The sequence below is a fragment of the Narcine bancroftii genome, chromosome 1 (assembly GCF_036971445.1).
Source record: "Narcine bancroftii isolate sNarBan1 chromosome 1, sNarBan1.hap1, whole genome shotgun sequence".
In the NCBI taxonomy this organism is placed as follows: domain Eukaryota; kingdom Metazoa; phylum Chordata; class Chondrichthyes; order Torpediniformes; family Narcinidae; genus Narcine; species Narcine bancroftii.
The window spans coordinates 116,331,315-116,351,163 of record NC_091469.1 but is presented as its reverse complement, the minus strand read 5'-3'; the positions used below and the strand labels follow the sequence as shown (position 1 = coordinate 116,351,163).

Sequence of the window (19,849 nt, the reverse complement as noted above, 5' to 3'; positions counted from 1 at the left end):
TCATGTCAGTTATCCATGGTTGACGTCTGAAGAAAAATCTTTTTATGACCTTGCACAACCTTAGCCTGTCTGAAAACACTTCAAGTCCATAGATGTCGTTTTGAAATGAAGTCAGTTGTTTTGTTGGAAACACATACAGTGCCCTCTATAATGTTTGGGACAAAGGCACTTGTTTTTCCTTTTATTTGCTCCAGTGCTCCACAGTTTTAAACTTGAAATTAAACAAATCACATGTGAATAAAGTGCACATTCCAGATTTTATTCATACTGAGAATCAGAATTTATTGTCAAGAACAAGTGATGAAATTCATTGTTTGCGGCAGCATGACAGTGCAAACATTCATTTAAAGTACCTTACAAAAATAAATAAATAGTGCACGAAAGGTCAAAGTAAGACAGTGTCTTTGTTTCATTGTACTTTCAGGAACCTGATGGCAGCGAGAAGAAGCTGTCCTTGTGCTGCTGAGTGCTCATCTTAAGGCTTCTGTACTTTTTTCCTGATGGTAGCAGAGCAAAGAGGGCATGGTCTGGGTGATGGGGGTCTTTGAGGATAGAGACTTCTTTCTTACCACACCACTTCTTGTAGATGTCCTTGATGGTATGAAACCTGGTGCCCATGATGTTGCAGCCGAGTTAACAGCTCTCTGGAGTTTTTTTCTTGTCCTGAGCATTGGCACCTCTGTACACGACAGTGATACAACCAGCCAGAATGCTCGCCACGGTACACTTAGAGAAGTTTTTGGTGACACACCCAATCTCCTCAAACACCTTACAAAGTGTAGCCATTGGTGAGCTTTTTTCATGATTGCATCGACATGGAGGTTCCAGGACAGATCCTTGGAAATGTTGGAACCCAGGAACTTGAGGTTCTTGACCCTCTCCACTGCTGAGCCTTTGAGGACTGGGTCGTGTTCTGACTAATAATCTCTTTGGTTTTGCTAACATTGTTGATGTGACTCAAGCTCAGATTCAGATTTATTGTCAAAGCACAGAGATTGAAGATACATGACATCACATACAACCCTAAGATTTTTTTCCCTGCGGACTTGCAAGAATTTCGACTGATTGGTAATGCAAAAAAAACTGTACACAGTGTAAATGTAAACATAACCAATGTAAACAAACTGATTGCAATAGAGAGAATGAAAAAAATCAATAAAGTACACAAATAAGGGTCCTTAAATGAGTCTATTATAGAGTTTATCATCGAGATGGAGGGGTAGCAGCTGTTCCTGAAGCTGATGGTGCAAGTGTCTTTCCTGATGGCAGCAGCAAGAACAGAGTGTGTGCTGGTTGGTGCGGGTCTTTGATTCAAAATGGCCCCTTAGCGGCAACTCTTTGCGAGCAGCCCTGACGTGAATAATCAAATTCAGAACTCCTAAAAATCAAACAAACAAAAAGTGAAACATAAAATTAAATTTGCAAACATGGGCACTAGAAAACCCGTCCAGTGGAAACCGTTTATGGAGGTCCTAAGATCGCTTGGAATCGGTAGAACATGCAGAATTGGTAGAATTGGCAATCTCTGTTGGGCCGAGGGACCTTTAACCAGCTCGTGCAAGTACAACAACAACTCCACAGGTGTTTTAAAGATAGATACAACAACAACTCCAGCAGTGGACCCATGAGCCAGGTAAAGAACTGACCACATGATCGTGGGGTTGGGGGATGGGTGTCAACAAGTCAAGCTGAGATTCTGGGACCTGAGGCTTCTGCTCCCTACCATTCTCCTGGCTAATGTACAGTCCTTGGAGAATAAACTTGATGAACTCCAAGCCAGACTTCAACATCAGGGAGTGCTGCGTGATGTGCTTTATGGAAACATGGCTAAACACGGACATTCGGGACATGAAGCCCAGGGGCTAACCCTCCATCGTGCTGATCGAACTCTGGTGTCTGAAAAACCCGGAGAGGCGGCATTTGTGTCATCATCAATTCAACGTGGTGCACAGATGTGATGGTCATGTCCCAGTCCTACGCTGCCGACCTGGAACATTTGGCGATCAAGTGTTGCCCATTCTACCTGCTGAGGGAATTCACTGCCATCATCTTGGTCACAATTTGCATTCCGCCCCAGGCTAATATCAAGCTGGCACTGGAGGGGCTGACCCATTCTGCAATATGATTTTCTAACTCTGGCCAACGAGTGATTCCTTTTCTCAATGAACATTGCCTTTTTGGTATTTTTCTTAAAGTCTCTTCTTTCTTCCTTCAATCTCTTACCAACTTCCTGAATACATCATATTTTTTTGCAGCAGCTCAGTGTTGGTTTTCTTGGCCATTTCTATCACTTTCAACTTGAAATGCTTCATACTTTCATCGCGAGTTGTGTTGTGTCGATGGACCCTCCATGATAGCAATCACTACCAGCCAACGCCCAGCTGATCAATCCGTGTGATCTTTGGGGGTCGACATGTACGCTGGTCAGAGGCCAATCTCAGATGTCGTGATCTTTGGGGGTTGACTTTTACACAGGTCAACAGGCCAACTCAGACAACAAGAAAATTGAGGTCAACCATAAAACCCTTAAAATGAGGCTGAAAAATGGGGGTCGACTTGTATGTTGATCAACTTGTATGCCGAAATATATGGTAGTCCCCTCATTTCAGGGAACCATAATATTTGGGACATAGCATCGCCATGAATATTAGTCACGTTTAGCACTCCCTTGCAATGACTGTTTGAAACCTGTGATTCATAGACATCACCAGGTGTTGATTATTTTCTCTGGTGATGCTCCGTCAGGCCTCCACTGCAGCCACCTTCAACTCCTGCCTGTTTTCGGGGCTTGTCTCCTTAAGTTTTCTTTTCAGGATATGGAAGACATGCTCAATGAGATTTAGATTGGGTGATTGGCCATTCAAAATTTTCCAGATTTTAGCTTTCTGTTTCAATATTTTTCTTGTTTTTACATAATTTATACATAGAGAAAAAATATTGATGCATAACATGAACACAGTAAGCAAACTGGTAACAGAATATTTTAAAAATCTTGTACAACATTATTGATTGAAGTTTTTAGCTTTGGCAAACTTTATTTCTTTAGTAGTATGTCTGGGATCATGGTCTTGCTGTAGGATGCAGCTCCTCCAGTGATTTTGGAGGCGTTTGCTTGAACTTGAGCAAACATTATGGTGCCCTGAAATGAGGGAATTGTGTATTTAAAGAAGTGCTGCAATTCCTACATGGTCAAACCAAAATGTACACAACTAACCTTGAAAACAACCTGGAATGTTAATCACGTGAATTGTTTGATTAGAAATTTAAAACTGGAGCAAATAAAGGAAAAAAAAAATGTGCCTGTCTCAAACATTTTGGTGGGCACTGCAGTTATTTTGCATTCAGGAAGATCCTACATGTTGCATAGTCACAATGATTAGACATTTTCCTTTGTGGTTTGAAAGATAAATATTGGGCAGGATATCAGGAATAACAGCCAAGGTTTGAAACATCTTTGTATTGAGAAAATAGAAAACCCTTGGCTTTAATTTGTCAGGAAGATTACATGGTTCATTTTTTTGAATATTGTGCTGCTCTGGTTTGTTACCTTAGATCAGTGGTTTTCAAATAAGTATTCCCTATGCCATAGGTGCTCTGTGATTAGTAAGGGATTGCTTAAATTGGTATGTGAGTGGAAAGAAAATGCTTGAAAAATGTTTTAATCGTACCCAATTGACTCGTTATGTGCACAGTTTCAGAACTCCAAAGGAAATGGGCCAACAATTTTTCTCAAGCAAAATATTTTAGTAACAATTGGGTCTAGAGCAGTGGTTCTCAACCAACTAATCACAGTAGGGCATAGGAATACTTCAGGTGGAATCTGAGTTTAGGGGCAGTTTTAAAACCACTGCCTTAGATTTTTCTCATACCAGGACAGGAAACTGATTCAAAAGCATGGTGGGAAATCTGAAAAATAAATTATAAAATTGCTTAAAATTCTCATCAGGTCAGGCAGTATCTTTTGCAAGAGAAAAAGAATGATCCTATTTTAAAGATCTTTTATTCAAAAAAGAAAATGTTAGCAGTACACAACTTTTAAGATGCAAGGGAGGACAAAAGTGGAGGAAATTAAAAGGAAAGTCTTTTGTCATACTGTTAAGTTCTACTGTATTAACTGGCTAAATTCAAGTAGTTAATTTTGAGCGTGGCTTGAAATTATGGTAGTCAGTATTTTATGATTTTATGATTAAGTTGCAAGGTGGTGGTTTTAATCTTTTAAATAAGCTTGTTTCTTCTTTATTTGTTATATTTATGAGGGAGTTTTAATACTTTCACAAAATTAGATTTTTGGGACATAGAGTTTGGTAATTGTGATTTGTTACATAGTCTTATACACTGACTTTTAATTAAGTATATATGGAATGCTACGGTGAGGCACATTCTTGGAGCAATAATTATGTTATCATTACTGCAGCATAAACCAGCATCTTGTCCACGTGCTCTTAAACTCTGGATTTGTTGTACTGGAATACAGTGCAATGTGGAAAGACTGCAGAATACACCCAAATGAAAATCTTAAGTGAGATGTAAAGAGCTGAAAACAATCTGCTGGAGGAACTCAGTGGTTCAGGCAACATCTGAGAGGGCAAAGGTAAGTCAACAGTTCAAGTCAAAACTTTGAGTTAGGACTTTTGGTTATCAGTATTAATTCCATGTTCCATGCATTTGTTCTGGTTCTGATAAATCAGTTGCTCCAGATTTTCTTTTTCGTATTTGTACTTCATTGCTATTTTATTAGTTTGTTAACTTCTTGTCTCATCTTAGAGAAAAGAATATTATCCATGCCCTCAAATATTCAGATTTCAGTGAAGTCTCTTGGGCACTCTCCAAAGCTTTTGCAAAACTCTGGGGCCGATATGTCTAGCATTAGCAGAGCTCTAGCATTTTAAATAAGATCTGCTTTAAAGTGTTTGTATGTGACCTACACTAAAAAACCTGCCCCAATTTATCTCCCAAAAACTTATTTATACACAATACAAACACAACATAATCAGTCACACCAGCAGATGCCGATAAACCTGGTCGAAATTAAATTAAATCTTAGTTTGTGTCATTTGTCATATAATTTGTCTGCTACATAATTTTTAATTTTTAAAATCCAGCTTTTTAACTTTTAAATACTGGTTCTTCAGCAGTTGCACTAATTAATAACTTCAGTTACCATATTTGTTTAAATAATTTGCCAATTATTGACAATGGTCTCCTTGTTGATCTTTGAGGTTGTTTTGTAGGAATGAGTACTCTGAAATTACCTAATTTCTTAAAGAAAAACTGTTTGAGTTGCTACTTCCGTGCACACTAGTTCTTAAAGAAAATGTCACAAATTGTATATACCTGTTTTATGATTACCCATATAGAGGATCCTGCTCACAGTGTCGAAGGCTTTGGTGAGGTCAACAAAGGTGATGTAGAGTCCTTTGTTTTGTTCTCTGCACTTTTCTTGGAGCTGTCTGAGGGCAAAGACCATGTCAGTGGTTCCTCTGTTTGCGCGAAAGCCGCACTGTGATTCTGGGAGAATATTCTCGGCGACACTAGGTATTATTCTATTTAGTAGAATCCTAGCGAAGATTTTGCCTGCAATGGAGAGCTACGTGATTCCCCTGTAGTTTGAGCAGTCTGATTTCTCGCCTTTGTTTTTGTACAGGGTGATGATGGTGGCATCACGAAGATCCTGAGGCAGTTTACCTTGGTCCCAACAAAGCTTGAAAAACTCATGCAGTTTGGCATGCAGAGTTTTGCCGCCAGCCTTCCAGACTTCTGGGGGGATTCCATCCATACCTGCTGCTTTGGCAAATACTGCTTTGGCAAATACTAGAGCGCATCGGATGTCCCCCAAAGTTCCTCAACATGATTATCCAACTGCACGAAAACCAACAAGGTCGGGTCAGATACAGCAATGAGCTCTCCGAACCCTTCTCCATTAACAATGGCGTGAAGCAAGGCTGTGTTCGCGCACCAACCCTCTTTTCAATCTTCTTCAGCATGATGCTGAACCAAGCCATGAAAGACCCCAACAATGAAGACGCTGTTTACATCCGGTACCGCACGGATGGCAGTCTCTTCAATCTGAGGCGCCTGCAAGCTCACACCAAGACACAAGAGAAACTTGTCCGTGAACTACTCTTTGCAGATGATGCCGCTTTAGTTGCCCATTCAGAGCCAGCTCTTCAGCGCTTGACGTCCTGCTTTGCGGAAACTGCCAAAATGTTTGGCCTGGAAGTCAGCCTGAAGAAAACTGAGGTCCTCCATCAGCCAGCTCCCCACCATGACTACCAGCCCCCCCACATCTCCATCGGGCACACAAAACTCAAAATGGTCAACCAGTTTACCTATCTCGGCTGCACCATTTCATCAGATGCAAGGATCGACAATGAGATAGACAACAGACTCACCAAGGCAAATAGCGCCTTTGGAAGACTACACAAAAGAGTCTGGAAAAACAACCAACTGAAAAACCTCACAAAGATAAGCGTATACAGAGCCGTTGTCATACCCACACTCCTGTTCGGCTCCGAATCATGGGTCCTCTACCGGCACCACCTACGGCTCCTAGAACGCTTCCACCAGCGTTGTCTCCGCTCCATCCTCAACATCCATTGGAGCGCTTACACCCCTAACGTCGAAGTACTCGAGATGGCAGAGGTCGACAGCATCGAGTCCACGCTGCTGAAGATCCAGCTGCGCTGGATGGGTCACGTCTCCAGAATGGAGGACCATCGCCTTCCCAAGATCGTGTTATATGGCGAGCTCTCCACTGGCCACCGTGACAGAGGTGCACCAAAGAAAAGGTACAAGGACTGCCTAAAGAAATCTCTTGGTGCCTGCCACATTGACCACCGCCAGTGGGCTGATATCGCCTCAAACCGTGCATCTTGGCGCCTCACAGTTTGGCGGGCAGCAACCTCCTTTGAAGAAGACCGCAGAGCCCACCTCACTGACAAAAGGCAAAGGAGGAAAAACCCAACACCCAACCCCAACCAACCAATTTTCCCTTGCAACCGCTGCAATCGTGTCTGCCTGTCCCGCATCGGACTTGTCAGCCACAAACGAGCCTGCAGCTGACGTGGACTTTTTACCCCCTCCATAAATCTTCGTCCGCGAAGCCAAGCCAAAGAAGAAGATATAGAGGATCAGGCGGAGGCCAGATAAAAAACGAGCCTTCCATCGCGCTTGCAGCCATCTTCAGCGCAAACTCCGGGAGATCCAAAATGAGTGGTGGACTATCCTCGCCAAACGAACCCAGCTCAGCGTGGACATTGGAGACTTCAGGGGTTTTTACGAGGCTCTAAAGGCTGTGTACGGCCCCTCACCCCAAGTCCAAAGCCCGCTGCGCAGCTCAAGACGGCAAAGTCCTCCTCAGCGACAAGATCTCCATCCTCAACCGATGGTCAGAACACTTCCAATCTCTTTTCAGTGCCAACCGCTCAGTCCAAGAATCCGCTCTGCTCCAGCACCCTCAACAGCCCTTAAGGCTAGAGCTGGATGAGGTCCTCTCCCGGGAAGAGACATACAAGTCAATTGAACAACTGAAAAGTGGCAAAGCAGCAGGTATGGATGGAATCCCCCCAGAGGTCTGGAAGGCTGGCGGCAATACTCTGCATGCCAAACTGCATGAGGTTTTCAAGCTCTGCTGGGACCAAGGAAAGCTGCCTCAGGACCTTCGTGATGCCATCATCATCACCCTGTACAAAAACAAAGGTGAGAAATCAGTCTGCTCAAACTACAGGGGAATCACGCTGCACTCCACTGCAAGCAAAATCTTCGCTAGGATTCTCCTAAATAGAATAATACCTAGTGTCACCGAAAATGTTCTCTCAGAATCACAGTGCGGCTTTCGCGCAAACAGAGGAACTACTGACATGGTCTTTGCCCTCAGACAGCTCTAAGAAAAGTGCAGAGAACAAAACAAAGGACTCTACATCACCTTTGTTGACTTCACCAAAGCCTTCGACACCGTGAGCAGGAAAGAGCTTTGGCAAATACTAGAGCGCCTTGGATGCCCCCCAAAATTCCTCAACATGGTTATCCAACTGCACGAAAATCAACAAGGTGGGGTCAGATACAGCAATGAGCTCTCTGAACCCTTCTCCATTAATAATGGCGTGAAGCAAGGCTGCGTTCTCGCACTAACCCTCTTTTCAATCTTCTTCAGCATGATGCTGAAACAAGCCATGAAAGACATCAACAATGAAGACGCTGTTTACATCCGGTACCGCACGGATGGCAGTCTCTTCAATCTGAGGCGCCTGCAAGCTCACACCAAGACACAAGAGCAACTTGTCCGTGAACTACTCTTTGCAGACGATGCCGCTTTAGTTGCCCATTCAGAGCCAGCTCTTCAGCGCTTGACGTCCTGTTTTGCGGAAACTGCCAAAATGTTTGGCCTGGAAGTCAGCCTGAAGAAAACTGAGGTCCTCCATCAGCCAGCTCCCCACCATGACTACCAGCCCCCCCACATCTCCATCGGGCACACAAAACTCAAAATGGTCAACCAGTTTACCTATCTCGGCTGCACCATTTCATCAGATGCAAGGATCGACAACGAGATAGACAACACTCGCCAAGGCAAATAGCGCCTTTGGAATACTACACAAAAGAATCTGGAAAAACAACCAACTGAAAAACCTCACAAAGATTAGCGTATACAGAGCCGTTGTCATACCCACACTCCTGTTCGGCTCTAAATCATGGGTCCTTTACCGGCATCACCTACGGCTCCTAGAACACTTCCACCAGCGTTGTTTCTGCTCCATCCTCAACATTCATTGGAGCGACTTCATCTCCAACATCGAAGTACTCGAGATGGCAGAGGCCGACAGCATAGAATCCACGCTGCTGAAGATCCAACTGCGCCTGGTAGGTCACGTCTCCATAATGGAGGACCATCGCCTTCCCAAGATCGTGTTATGTGGCGAGCTCTCCACTGGCCACTGAGACAGAGGTGCACCAAAGAAGAGGTACAAGGACTGCCTAAAGAAAGCTCTTGGTGCCTGCCACATTGACCACCACCAGTGGGCTGATATCGCCTCAAACCGTGTATCTTGGCGCCTCACAGTTCGGCAGGCAGCAACCTCCTTTGAAGAAGACCGCAGAGCCCACCTCACTGTCAAAAGACAATGGAGGAAAAACCCCACACCCAATCCCAACCAACCAATTTTCCCTTGCAATCGCTGCAACCGTGTCTGCCTGTCCCTCATCAGACTTGTCAGCCACAAACGAGCCTGCTGCTGACGTAGACTTTACCCCTCCATAAATCTTTGTCCGCGAAGCCAAGCCAAAGAAAGAAAGAATATTGAGGATGGTGTAAATACAGAGAGAATGAAATATTTGGTAATTATTTGGGATGGCACAGTTAGCCTAGTGGTTACACAATGCTTTCTCTGTGCCAGCGACCTGGGTTCAAATCCAGCACCGTTTATAAGGAGTTTCAATTTTCTCTCTGTGTCTTCATGGGCTTCCTCCCACTCTTTAAAATCATGCAGGGATTGTCTGTAATTTGGGGGGCATGGTCATAGTAATAGCCTTTATTTGTTGCTTTAAAAGAAAAACAAGATGTTTCCCCGAGACTGCAGTGCTACATTAAAATAACGTACAGCTACAAACAGTGTAAGAACAGAAGCACCTGGTCCAAAGAGGCTGCTGCGACCGACAGCTGCACTGTCATCTTGGGTCTTGGCCACCACTATATCCCCACAAGGCAATAAAACATTACAAAAATAAGCTATTTCTCTTACACACAACACCAATTACATACAAGCTACTTAAAATATATAAAAACTGTGTCACAGAACATGGATTGTCAAAGGCTAGGTCTTGATTACAAGTTGGAATATGACTTTAGTTGTTAAAATGTCCACTGGTTCAAATGAACCAGAGAGGCCGCTGCAGGGTACTGCTGCGCTGCCATCTTAGACCAGGTTTATCGGCATTTGCTGGTGTGGCAGATTATGTTGTGATTGTATTGTGTATAAATAAGTTTTTGGGAGATAAATTGGGGCAGGTTTTTTAGTGTGGGTCACATACAAACAGTTTAAAGCAGATCTTATTTAAAGTGCTGGAGTTCTGCTAATGCTAGACATATCGGTCCCAGAGCTTTGCAAAAGCTTTGGAGAGTGCCCAAGAGACTTCACTAATGGATTGTTGTTTACAAAAAGACAACAGATGAAAGAACTTGTCAGAACCGTAGACTGTCTGGAGGGGAATTTGCTGTTCTAAGAGGTTCATGTGCTTTTGCAAGCAGAGAGAGTCAAACAGGTTTTTTTCCTATGACAGAGAGAAAGAGACAGAGATCAGTTCTGCAGTGTTACAGCTGGGACTGGAACAGGACAAGCTGGCAAGCTTGTGGAAAACTCCATTTGGAAGATGAGTTGTGAGTGCTTAGTTCAGCCTGGTCAAAGCCATTGTGGTTCATGCAAGAGGAGAGGACTGGCTGTCTAATGTTTTACTTGAAATAAGAGAAACAAGAAGGAACTCTGTGGTGACCTGAAAGAAAGAGGTTATCATCTGGAGAACCCTGAAGTGGCTGATTAAAAAGGAATCAGTTGTGGGTGTCCAGCGTACAATTTTCTCTCTGAAAACTGACTAGAACCTTCCTGAGCAGTAACCATTGATCTTTCAAGCACCAAAGCCTGGTGAACTTTATAAATGTAAAATTCTGTGCACAGTATAAGAATTGCCTGGAACCAGTGAACTTGGAGGAATGAGAAGTGAGATTGGACTGAACCAAAGAACTTATCTAAACTTTCACACATTGCATACACGCGCGCTTAGAATTAGAAGTGTGTGAAGTCAATAATAAGTTAAAGTTTGATTCTATTTTCATGTTTAAAGATAATTAAAAGTAACTTTTGTTTAAGTAACCATTTGTCTTGGTGAATATTGCTGCTGAGTTTTGGGGTCCTCTGGTTCATAACACTGAACTCTGTATGTTCAGTGTACGCCAACTTTAAAGGGAAACCACCCCACAGTTCGCAGTCTCTTGAGATCGAAGCCACGGCACCGCCCACCACGATGTCCTGTATCTTGGGCATGCATCCTTGGCACCCCCGAACTGAGGCCACGATTCTGCCACTCTGGACACCTTGGGATATCTCCTCTGACTCCACTGCATGGGACTCCTCCTCCGTCTTTTCCCCCCTCCGGCAACAGACAACGTCAACTCTGGTGCTGAAGACTGAAGGCCACATCGCCTCAGTAGAGACCTTGATGCTTCAGTTTTTGAGGCCACAATGTAAGCTCTGTCCCTCAGCACTCAAGTGCACAACTTTGCGGCCTCTTCTCAGAGGTCTATTTCCCAAATTTCATTGCCCGACTCCTTATGTTCCAATGTCCATCCTTGTCCACTTAAAGATTGTGCACGGCACCTACTTGGGGAGTTCCTGAGAGGCTGTACCTGTGCTGCCATCTCCATCCGCAGGCTGCATAGAGATAGTGCATCTATCTGTAAATATATGGAACATCTTATAATAAATGGACATAATTAACTGCAAAATTTATTTTCTACATTCGTACAGGGGTGACAAGTTTATAAGTATTCAAAATGGATAGCTTCTTTAAATCAGCAGTTTGTGACCTGGACAAACTACTTGATGAATTTGAGCAAAATCCAGGTAGGCTGAACAATTTTTTTAGGACTTGATTTTTTTCCCTCACTCCCTTTTATTTTAGACAATCTTTCTTTATTGTTTAGTATATCATATTAACTTTGTGTAATATATAAAATTTGAAATGTGGTTACTATATTTTCCCTTTAATTGCACATTTGTTAGACTAACTGTCCGTTTCCGCATTGGATTTGTATTAATAAGCCTAGCGATTTGTTCTTTCTTTTTAAAATATTTTTATTGAGTTTAACATAATAATCCTATATACATATTGTACTAATATAACAAAGGAATATCATAGCATATACATGTCATATAATTAATATAAATGCTCTTTACAACAAATTTCAAATTTTATCCATAATTGTTAATTTGACATTATTTGTTAAAATAATTATGAATATAAATCACTTGTCACTCGTCATACCTTGGTATAATATCCAAGTAATTGTTATGGTCTAGGACAATCATAATTAAACCATATATGATCAACTTATCTACAAAAAAGAAAAAAAACCCTAAAATTAGTACTAATCTAATCCCTCCCTCTAATCAAGGTTACTTATTAAGACCAAAAAAATACAAAAACGGATGTAGTTGCAAAGCATCGCTGGAGTATCCAAATCATCTAAAACTGCCAATTATGATAGTGATCTATGATTGGGCCCCATATTTTTTCAAACTGAAACTTTCTATCTTTAATTTTGCATCTAATTTTCTCTAAACTTAGATGTGTCATTACATCATGTAGCCACTGTGCATGAATCAGTGAGAGTTCATCTTTTCATTTCATTAAAATTATCAACGTGCTAAAAGCTAAAACTTTCTCTTGAGGTGCCGACGGAAGTCTATCCAGTTCACAAGAAAAACCAAAGTCATTAAAGAACGTGGGTCTATTTTAAATTACTAAGTCACCCTTCTTGAAATGGAACTGAAGTTTTCTTGGAAATGGCAATTTTAGGTTCAGTTTTACCCTTTTTATTTTCTAAAATGACACAATCCAATAATGAGAAATAGATTGAGAAAATTATTTGGTTATAACAGTTTTTCTCTGGATAGTCCAATTATAGATAAGGAATGGTACAGGTTTGGCACTAAAAGTTATAAATATTTATTTATTTGTGATAACTTTGCTTCTTTTGAATAATTGTCAGTTAAATTTAGTCTGTCTCATAGACATTTTTAGATATTTGCAAGTTAGGTATTTTGTTCAGTCTAAACGACATGATTTTCCTCAAATTGCAGATTCAAATATTCTTGATTTTTTTTGACTTGCAGTTTGTTCATAGTGGATTGATATCATGAATTTATAATGATTTATTGGATTTAAGATCAGCTTTAATAGCTAGGATTAAAAATGATTGGTAGCGTGATCTCAATATAACATTCTCAGATGAAGATTAGTACTCCACTCTTAGTTTGATCAATAATTTTTTTTTTCTTCATTTTGTGCAAGGCATTGTGCATTACAATTTAAGGTGGTACATAGAATACATATGTCTAAACTTAAATTATCTTGTTTTTATGCAGATGTTGATCCATTATGTGAAAAGTGCAAAATTTTTGAAGCCTCATTGATTCATATGTTTTGGGAGTGCTCCAAATTAGGAAGATATTGAGAGAATATCTTTCAATTTTTATCAACGATTTTTAAGATTTAAATAGAGGCATTCTTAACCAAACATCAAACCACTGTGTCACCCACTATCTCTGACCTCATCATGTGGTCATCTCCCTAACACAGCCTCCAATCTCGTTTCCCAACCCCGCACTGCCTGTTTCTATCTCCTACCCAAGATCCACAAACCCAATTGCCCCGCCAGACCGATCGTTTCCATGTGCTCCTACCCTACTGAACTAATATCTGCTTACCTCTATTTTGTTTTGTTCCCCCCCAGTCCACACCCTCCCCACCTGCCCTCCATCACTTCATCAACTTCCAGTTTCATGAACTCAACTGGCTCATCTTTACCATGAACATCCAATCACTGCACACCTCAATCCACCATACTGAAAACCCCCAAGCCTCAACAGGCTCAACAAGTTCCTCTCCATCACCACCCTCCTCCTGCTGGCAGAACTTATCCTCACCCTCCACATCTTCTTTGGCTTATCCCACTTTCTTCAAGTCAAAGGGGTAGCCATGGGTTCGTGGAGTAATACATGCTACGGGGCTACACAGGCAACGTCCTTCAACTCTTCCTCTGCTACATTGAATACTACTTTGGTGCTGCCTCATACACCCATGATGAACTTGGTCCATCTCTAGCAACACTTGGTCCATCTCTAGCAACACTCTTCCTTTACTCACTCTCTATCTCTCCATCTCGGGAGACGTGCTCTGGACAGAAATCTTCTACATACCCACCAACACGCACAGCTGCCTTGACTACATCCCTTCACACCCTGTACCCTGTAAGAATTCCATTCCTTTCTTCAATTTTTCTGTCTCCATCACATCTGCACCCAGGATGAGTAAGTACTTCCATGCCAGTGTCATAAGAGATGTTCTCCTTCTTCAAACAAAGTTGCTTTCCCTCTATGGCATCATGTGGGATATGCCCACATATCGTCAATTACACACATGTCTGCCCTGGCCCCTCGGCCCACATGTGCAACAAGGACAGGATTCCCCTTGTCACCCCAGTAGTCTCTGGGTCCAGCATATCCTCCATTGCCATTTCTGCCACCTCCTACTTGATCCCACCACCAAACGTTTATTCCCCTCTCTGCCTTCCAGAGGGACTCTCATCCACTCCTCTCTCTCCACGAATTGAGAGGGGAGATTTGATAGAGGTTTACAAAATTATGAGGAGTATAGACAGAGTAAATGTGAGTAGGCTCCACTTAGATGAGGAGAGATAAATATGAGAGGACAAGGCTTTAGGGTGAAAGGGGAAAGGTTTCGGGAGAATATTAGGGGGAACTTCTACATTCTGAGAGTGGTGGGAGTGTGGAACGAGCTGCCATCACATGTGGTAAATGTGGGCTCACTCTTAAGTTTTAAGAATAAATTGGATGGATGGAAGAGATCTGGAGGTTTATGGATTGGGTGCAGGTCAATGGGACTAGCAGACTAGAGGGGCCAAATGGCCTGTTTTCTGTGCTGTAGTGTTCTATCTCCTTGGCACCTACCCTTGTGACTGCATAAGATGCTCCACCTATGCCCATACCTCCTCCTTCCCCACTATTTGGGGCCCCAAACAGTGCTTCCAAGTGAAGTAATGTTTCACTTGTGAATCTATAGGGGTCATCTTTTGCATCCTGTGCTCCTGTTGTTGTCTCTACTACATCAGAGAGACTGGGAGATCACTTGACTGAGCACCTTGCCTCTGTCCACTTCATTAGTGTGAATTTCCCAGTGGTCACCCTTTTCAATTCCCTTGCTGACATATCTGTCCATGGTATCATGCACTGCCAGACTGAGACCTCTCGTAAATTGAAGGATCAGAACCTCATCTTCCATCTGAGCATCTTGCAACTGGATGTCATTAACATCAACTTTTCTGGTTTCCTTAAAACTCCGCCCCCCCCCTTCAATTTTAGGCCTCCTATCTCCTTTCCTCTAATTCTCTATCTCTCTCTTTCCCTCTCACACTTTTTTTCCCTCTGTCTCCTTACACAGAGCCAAAATCAGTTTTCATCTCTCCTCATATCCAATTAACATCTTTTGTTTGTTGGTCTGGACTCCACTTCTTCCCATTCTTCCCCCTTCTCCCCCCCCCTCAATTTTTGGGCCCTATTTCCTTTCCTCTAGTTCTCTCACTCTTTCCCTCTCTCATGCTCTTTTCCTTCTGTCTCCTTACACAAAACCAAAATCAATTCTCATCTCTCCTCATATCCAGTCAATATCTTTTATTTGTTGGTCTGGACTCCGCTTCCTCGCATTCTTCCCTCCCCCCCCCCCCCCCCCCCCATTTCTCTTCCTATCTTTATTGAGATGCATGCAGCATGCTTTTTGCTTCTACCTTGAAGAAGGGGTCAGTCCTGAATCATCAGTAATATATCTTTACTTCCTGTGGAATCTACCAGACCAGCTGATTTCCTCCAGCATTTACTGTGTGTTTTTATTTGTTTTAACGATATAGCAATTCATTTTTATTAAATACAGGAAATATTCATTTAATCTTTGCAAAGCTACTTATTTCAGTTTGCCACTTAACAAAGTTTTAATTGGCTGCAATGAAGATTAAATTACACATTTGGAGATAACATTTCAAACAGGTCCATTAAAACCAGTAATATTTACAGACTTTTGATCAATTTAATGGAAATAAGCTTGTGAAATAAAGCTATGTAAAATGGAAAAAAAATCTCTCTTGAGCACCCGTGCCCTTTTTTCTGGCAACATTGGCCATGCAATGACTGATTCAAGTGTTAGCATGCATGTTTGGGTTTGTTAAAACAAGCAATTTACTTTTTTTATTTTTTTAAAACTTTATTTAAGATTTTATAACATGAATAACATATAGGATTACATTAAAAAAAAATTAAGAATAAAATAATAAAATTACAATACAGTATCAGTAATCTAAATAAACTATACCCTCCCCAATAATTATTACACATTAATAACCCAACTCAAATTAGTCCAACCCCCCCTTTCCCCCAAAATAAAGAGTGAAGAATTAATAAAGTTAATAATATATGTGAGAAAAAAACCCACTTACAAAAAAAACCAAAAACATAACCGATTAAAATACTAACAAAAAGAGAAATAATTAATACTAAGATATCAGACTTAAAAAACATATTTAAATCAAACTTAAATGCATATATTTAACAGAGTTAAGATGAAACATATATTTAACTCAAACTTAATATAAAAAATTAGTAAAGTTAGTAACATTGTCTATCAAAAATTCTTAAACAATAATCAATTCTTTAAAAAAAATTGTAGCATGAGAAAAAAAGATGAAAAAAAAACTTTCTCTATAGAGATAAACCTTCACCAAATATCAACTAACTTCACATCTATCATCATATTAGTCACATAAACCACCATCTTAAAACAAAATTCAAACCTCATTAAGCATTGTACAATTCAATTTTAGTACTCTTCCACCATTTTTCCCTTTTACTCTTGAATAATTATCCAATAAAAGCTCCAATACCACATTTAAATATCCCCAATCATTACGTTAAAATTCAGATATCCAAATAATAAAACACATCTACAACGAAATCTATATCTTCAACAAATGGAGCATAAACCACAAACAAAATTCAAGCCTCATTAAGAATTGTACAATTCAATTTATAACTTTCACCATTATTCCCTTCGTTCTATAACTAAAATAGCAAAATAATATACACCAGAATTACCACTCCTTTCACCTTAAAGTTAAAGAAAAAATATTAAAAAAAACTTATCCATCCCATTCACATTTAAATTTCAAATATTCCTTATTTACTAAATAAACTTTACAAAAAAAACACATCAATTTTTAGTTTTTTAAACAATCAAATACTTATGCTTTTTTTTATATTTAAACAAAAAAAACCCTTCACTCTTTAATCTAATAATACAAAAAAAAGGAAAAAAAAAACGGGTAGGAGGTTAAAAATACCCCCTCCCGTCTAAACCGCGCAATGTGGTAACTCCCAAAAAAAAAATGGGTGTGAGATAACTCACACGTAGCAGATGACTTTCAGGAAATAGTGCCTATCCAGTTCTCTCCCCAACTCTCACTTCATCTTAAACTAACATCATCATTATTTAATATTCCTTTTTTTTAACAAAAACATTAGGAAAAAAAAGAACAACTCTTCTTTTAATCAACTCCAATTACCGAGTCACCATTACAACCATTCCTTCTTGGAGCATGGCTCTTTTCTTCCATCTCTTGTCTCCTTAGAGATCGCGGCGGACTACGTCTTTGTTGAAACTGAGTAATTGGCGGCTCTTGAGCAAATGCTATAGCTTCCTTTGGAGAATCAAAGAACTTTGGTTGGTAACCATCTTGAAAAACCTTCAAAACAGCTGGATATCTAAAGGTTGCCTTATAACCTTTCTTCCACAACAACTCTTTAGCAGAGTTGAATTCCCGTCATTGGAACATAACTTCTTGACTCAAATCCGCATAGAAGAAAACTCGATTATTTTGAATCATCAAGGGTGATTTTCTCTGTTGTGCATTTCTAATAGCCACTCGTAAAATTATTTCTCTGTCGTAATAATTCAAGCAACGAACCAAAACAGGTCTTGGACTTTGACCTGAAATAGGTCTTCTACGCAAGGCTCTGTGAGCACGTTCCAATATTATACCTTCCGGGGAATGTTCTTGACCCAGCACCTGTGGAATCCATTCAGTAAAATATTTTCTTGGGTCTGGTCCCTCCATTCCTTCCGGCAAACCAATAATCTTTATATTGTTCTGTCTGGATTGGTTTTCCAAATAATCAATCTTTTTCACCAAATTTTTATTTTGAGTTTGTAAATCTTCGACCATTTTGGTCATATCTGAAACTTGATCTCGTATTTCGTCTATATCTTCTTCACACGAATTAAATTTATCTCTCACTTCAAGCTTAAAAGCTCCAAACTCAGCCATCTGTTGAGAATTTATTTCCATCAGAGTATTGAACCTAGTACCAAGTTCAGTCATAATCTTAGATAATCCCTGCATTGTATAAGATAATTTAGATTCAAGATTCACAAGAATCTTTTCAATTGGAAGAGATTCTGGCTCAACAGATTCCTGCTTCTTCTGCATAACCAAAGGGTCTTCTGTTGCTTCCTTCATTCTGGTTGCCTTCCTTGTAGTATAGCTGCGTGTGGAAACCCCAGCCACAGCCTTTCCAGCAGTGACTGGAGGACGCTGGCCGGGATTTTCCCCAGTCCATAATGTATTAATTTCTCCCAGTACATCAAGTTGTATAGGTTCTTTTATCTCAAGAGGTGCAGTTTGCAGTGCCACCGCTACAGTTGATAAATGCCTTTCCCCAGCCGGTACTTCAATTGATGTTACTACAAGTGGTTCATTCATAACATTGCCGTCAGATGCTACTGCACATGTGCGAACCTGAGTAACTCTTTGTTCTAAAGGCTGTTTGGCGCCCTCTTTAGAGGGCTCTACCGATGTAACATTGATCTCTACATCCGAAAGCTGTACCTCTCTCCTGGGATCCATTTCAGGCTGAGTCCCGGTGTCTTTCCTGTAGGTAGGCTCCAAAACTTGAACTTTTGGAAAATGTTTTTTGATGATCTGTTGACGTTTTTTTTGCTCTTTTCCACCAATTGTATCATCATAAGTTAAATTAACAGCACTGAAGTTAACTAAACTTTTAAAGAATTTTAACGGGCATTTCTAGACAAAACAATAAGATAGAGTCAGGAGAGGACTGGAAGGCACGGCTGATTCTTACGCCCCAAGCAATTTACTTTTGATTTAACTTGAGGTTCTGACTTCAACCATCATGTCATCTCATAATGAAGATAAAGCAGAAGTATTATGAGCTAGGAGAAAAGACGCACAAAATACTAGCTTGGCAACTTAAAACAGAACAAGCTAAAAGAACGGTATTGGCATCAAGGAAAAAAGACAAACAAATTACATATAACCCAACAGAGATCAATGAACATTTCAAGGAATTCTACGAGCAATTATACCGAACTGAGAATGAAGGGAAAGAAGACAAAATAGATGAGTTTCTAGCTAAAATTGATCTACCGAAATTGTAAGAAGAGGAGCAAAACAAATTGATAAAACCATTTGAAATAGAGGAAATACAGGATATATTAAAAAAACTACCAAACAATAAAACACCTGGAGAGGATGGACTCCCAATAGAATTCTATAATATTTTTAAAGACTTATTAATTCTCCTGGAAGTAATGAACCATACAGAACTTCCCAGATTCATGTAAAACAGCAATAATTACAGTAATACCAAAGACGGGGAAAGATCCACTAACACCAGCATCGTATAGACCAATATCTCTACTTAACTCAGATTATAAGATAATAACAAAACTATTAGCAAACGGATTGGCCGACTGTGTACCAAAAATAGTAAAACTAGACCAAACTGGATTTATAAAGAAAAGACGAACAACGGACAATATCTGTAAGTTCATTAACTTAATCCATGCAGTACAAGGAAACAAGACGCCAGCAGTGGCGGTTGCTTTAGATGCAGAAAAAGCCTTTGACAGGGTAGAATGGAATTATTTATTCAAAGCACTACAGAGGTTCATCCTACCAGAGAAATATATTAATTGGATTAAAGCATTATATAAGGGA

The 19,849-nt window shown here is 40.5% G+C and overlaps 1 protein-coding gene across 4 annotated transcripts in view; it reads left to right on the top strand.

Moving 5' to 3' along the window:
• The window catches only part of zfyve16 (zinc finger, FYVE domain containing 16), a 125,746-nt gene that overhangs the window by 16,723 nt on the left and 89,174 nt on the right, over positions 1-19,849 (top strand). For all 4 annotated transcript variants that reach the window (XM_069936541.1, XM_069936530.1, XM_069936515.1 and 1 more), the window contains exons 2-3: positions 4,415-4,591; positions 11,514-11,609. In XM_069936541.1, coding sequence (XP_069792642.1) covers positions 11,540-11,609 — 70 coding nt within the window. In that variant the 5' untranslated portion in view covers positions 4,415-4,591; positions 11,514-11,539. The remainder of the gene's footprint in view (positions 1-4,414; positions 4,592-11,513; positions 11,610-19,849) is intronic.